The sequence below is a fragment of the Homarus americanus genome, unplaced genomic scaffold, assembly GCF_018991925.1.
Source record: "Homarus americanus isolate GMGI-L3 unplaced genomic scaffold, GMGI_Hamer_2.0 scaffold11022, whole genome shotgun sequence".
Taxonomy (NCBI): Eukaryota; Metazoa; Arthropoda; class Malacostraca; order Decapoda; family Nephropidae; genus Homarus; species Homarus americanus.
The window spans coordinates 7,535,109-7,539,094 of record NW_024737068.1 but is presented as its reverse complement, the minus strand read 5'-3'; the positions used below and the strand labels follow the sequence as shown (position 1 = coordinate 7,539,094).

The following is a 3,986-nucleotide window of genomic DNA, read 5'->3' as shown; positions in this document are numbered from 1 at the left end:
AATCCAAATATAAAAAATGAATTTTTGCGAAAAAACGTCAAAACTCAAGCTTTTTCTCTTATAGATCAGCAATCGCGCTGCTTTTCACTACTTAACCCTAATGGCTGGCTAGAGCAGCTATTCAGCTTTCCATTGACACCTAATTCGATTGCATGCACCTCTTATTTGACCTTCTAAGTCAGGTCAAAGGCTGTAGCATACCTGCGTTAACGGAGTTATAAATTCACTAGGTTCACATTGGCAGCTTTAAAACCCTGCGCTTCTTTGCAGTGTTTTGACATGTGTTGTGTTGTTGTTGGTACTGTGGTGTTATTTTATAATTTACTCAAATCTGCTATATAGTGTGGCAGTAAATTTATGGTTATCTATTTATGTTGTATTTTCTACAGGTGATTAAATTGCTCTTATGTGACCCTATTTTGTTTGCCTATTTTGTTTTATTACAAAACGTTTTTTTCTTACAGAGTTCATCTGTTTATATACATACAATCATGGAAGAGAGTGAGTCGCAGTCGGGGGAGAATGCTAAGGGGACTGTCAGGCCAACATCATCCACTACCCGTTCTGCCACTGAAATCTATCTAGTAGGCCAGCCAGCATCGTCAATTAGAGGCAGTAAACTCCCGACGATGCGTCAAGTCCTGAAGTTCTTCTTTCACACAGTGAATGAATCTGGTGACAGACAGGAGACGTTTAAAGAAACAGTGAGAAACGTACTCACGTTCTGGAATTTAGCTCGCATCAAGACTATCTCAGAGAGGGGGTGCCGGGAGAAGCTGACAAGGTTATGGGAGCACTGGAGAAGTCTACAAAAAAGTCGGGACAGGGCTGCAAAGGACAAGGTTGAAAACTTCAAGTCTCAACTTGACCTGTTGTGGGACATCGGAGCACCGGACGCCGTAGAGGACATCGAGAAGAACCGGCTGCTTACACCGGCCGACAAACAACAAGACATCGCCTTCTATCAAGACCAACGCGGAGAAAGAAAAGCGTTCATGAGTGGTAACGATAAGATTTTTGCCGCTAAGAAGAGAAAGCAGGAGGAACGAGTCGAGAAGCAAAGGTCGAAACAGGGAAGGTTCGCAGCCTGTGAACCAAGCAGCAGTGATTCGAGACCTCAAACCTCTGTGGTGGCTGACACCCCAACGGAAGTAGAAATGGAGAAAAAGGACACAGCGATACAACCTGGCAGGTACACATCAAAGCACCCTTATGTGACGGTTCAGCTTCCACGTCGCATTCTCCAAGAGCCAGCATTAAAGGAACTCGCTGACCGTCTTCGGATATCCAATAACGAAGTAAGTGTATCCATAAATGTGTTTGGAATGTTTGAAATTTCTGTTAATTATTTGATAAGCACTTAAACAGTCGACATTTTCTACTGATACCTTTGCCTGCTTTTGCTCGCAGATAGTTTCGGTGGTCGCAGCAGTGCTGCGCTCTGCTAACCCGCCAGGCGATCTGTCTGAGTTCCGGATCTCGAGAGAGACTGCGAGACGGGCGCGAGCTTCACACCTTCGTCAGGTTGCTGCCGCACAAAGGGAAGCCTTCACGCCTCCACCACATGCAGTGGTGCACTGGGATGGTAAGCTGGTTAAGGTGAGAACACGTTTAGGTACTACATTAATATTTTACCAGAGCCTAGACTATTGTAATATATTGTTAGAAATGTATCAAATCATTAACAAAAAGCTTGGAGAAAAAGGCAGCCTTGATAATTCTTCATTATCTGTCTGAATTTTTATATTTCTCTTATTTCAGAACGTCGTGGGAGAAGAAGAACACCGACAGGCCATCTTCATCTCAGGGCGCGGCCATGAGGAAGGGAAGCTGCTTGCTGTCTTGCCAGTGAAGGACGGCACTGGCCTGACCCAGGCACGCGCAACAGCTCGTGCTATCGAGGACTGGAGCTGCGCTTCAAACGTCAAGGCACTGTGCTTTGATACAACGTCGTCCAACACAGGGCGAGTCCAAGGTTGTCCATCTGGAGGCGCTGCTGGAAAAACAGCTGTTGAGGCTTGGGTGCAGACACCACGTCATGGAACTGGTGGTGAGAGCCTCTGCCAGCAACATCTTCGGCAAAACATCGGCCCCTACGGACCCTCTCTTCCAGACTCTTAAGAAAAGGTGGAGTCAACTACATCACTCTCAGTATCTCAGGCTGGACATTGCAAATCTACCAGAGTCTGACTGGCTCAGTCACCTCCGACACAGGACCGTTAGCTACCTGCTGACCGTCACAGAATGGGCCAGAGAGGATTACCGAGAAGCGGCAGAACTTACGCTCCTCGTCCTCGGTGTGAATCCTCCGCGCGGCAACACTTTCTGCGTCCTGGCGCATGTCACCACGCTCGCTGGATGGCGAAGATCATATACTACCTCAAGATCTACATGTTTAGCCACCAGCTAGAGCTCAGCAGTGACCTGTGCGTCAAGCTGCAGAGGATGGCGATCTTTGTGTCTCTGCTGTATTCACCGGCGTGGCTGAAATCACCAGTAGCCGAGGATGCGCCTGTGAATGACCTGCAACTGCATCACGAACTCCTCCGCTGATGCGGCGCTGGCGGTCGCGAGCCGCCACCTGTGGTATCTAAGGCCACAAACCGTCGTTCTGTCGCTGTGCAGCGAGAAGTTGAGTGCGGCAGAGAAAAAGGAGATGGCGACCAAATTGAGCTGCCTAGAAGAAACGAACGACTACGCCAACGACAACTTGGTCATCCAACAGACTACACGGCTCTCCGACCTGATAGATGAACGTTCATGGATGATCTTCAAGGAGCATCATGTGTGCGGCACAGCATGGCTGATGTCACCGGTGGAAGACTGGGAGAAAAACGAAGAGTTCATGAAGCTGAAAGATTTCTCCAGAAGCCTGAAGGTAACCAATGACGTGGCCGAAAGGGGAATAAAGCTTATGCAGGACTTCATTGGTTCAGTCACGAAGGATGAGCAGCAGCTGCAGGATGTCATGCAACTTGTGGAAAAGCACAGGAAGCAGATGAGTGGCTTCAGCAAGTCTGCTCTGATGCAACTGTGAGAGTTGAATAGAGGGGGGATTGAACTTTCAAATTGCATCTCCTCCTAGAGTTATTGACCTATTTCAATGATGTTTGTTTTTTTAAGAGGGAAATATATCATGGAAAAGACTGTGACGGCAAAATATTGATATGTGTTTTCGAATAAATGGAAAAGTCAAAACTATGAATATTTTGGAATCTGGTTCCCTTAACGCAGGTAAAGCCTTTGACCTGAACTAGAAGGTCAACTAAGAGGTGCATGCAATCGAATTAGGTGTCAATGGAAAGCTGAATAGCTGCTCTAGCCAGCCATTAGGGTTAAGTAGTGAAAAGCAGCGCGATTGCCGATCTATAAGAGAAAAAGCTTGAGTTTTGACGTTTTTTCGCAAAAATTCATTTTTTATATTTGGATTCGCGACCCTTAGAACATGTTGGATTTCATTAATTCTGGCACCAATGAATTTAGGAGTAACGAAATAATGGGAAAAAACACCCCCACCCACAATTTTCTAAAATTGGGAAAAATGAGCAACCCTAACCTACACTGACCGGTTTCTGGTGCTGAGATTCTCATTTGTTTCATGAGGAATATTTGTCTTCTGTACGTTATCTTTCGATTTTTTTTACAAGTGAACTCTAGGCAATTTTAAGGTTTTTAAAACATGCAATAGATATAGCTCATCATTCTGAGTAACTTTCATTCTATACACTTCCGTCCGCCCACCGGACCCCCCGCCATATTAAACAGAAAGTACTTATTTTTTCTATCAAGTACCATTAAAAGCAAATTTATTGAAGGGTCAGGTGTACTGCTATTTTACACTTTTGTTTGGACGTGAGGTACACTCAGACCGAGCTGGTTACCTGTAAACAAACAGACGACACGCGGTGAATCTGTAGATTTTTTGGAAGAGTATGTACAGTAAATAACTTTTTTTTCAATATTTCGCTTACATGTGATAGAGATGG

General features: G+C 45.4%; 1 protein-coding gene across 1 annotated transcript; it reads left to right on the top strand.

Moving 5' to 3' along the window:
• The first annotated feature begins 1,533 nt into the window (after nt 1-1,533).
• LOC121873066 lies at nt 1,534-2,121 on the top strand. Its single transcript, XM_042376382.1, has 2 exons — nt 1,534-1,585; nt 1,762-2,121. The coding sequence occupies exons 1-2, from the start codon at nt 1,565-1,567 to the stop codon at nt 2,119-2,121; spliced, it is 381 nt and encodes a 126-aa protein (XP_042232316.1). The 5' UTR covers nt 1,534-1,564.
• The last annotated feature ends 1,865 nt before the right edge of the window (nt 2,122-3,986 follow it).

Bases quoted from the DNA above. Each gene is read 5' to 3' on its own strand.
- LOC121873066 (XM_042376382.1), top strand. From the start codon at position 1,565: ATGCAGTGGTGCACTGGGATG. The intron at 1,586-1,761 runs GTAAGCTGGTTA...CTCTTATTTCAG, and splicing joins TGCAGTGGTGCACTGGGATG to AACGTCGTGGGAGAAGAAGA.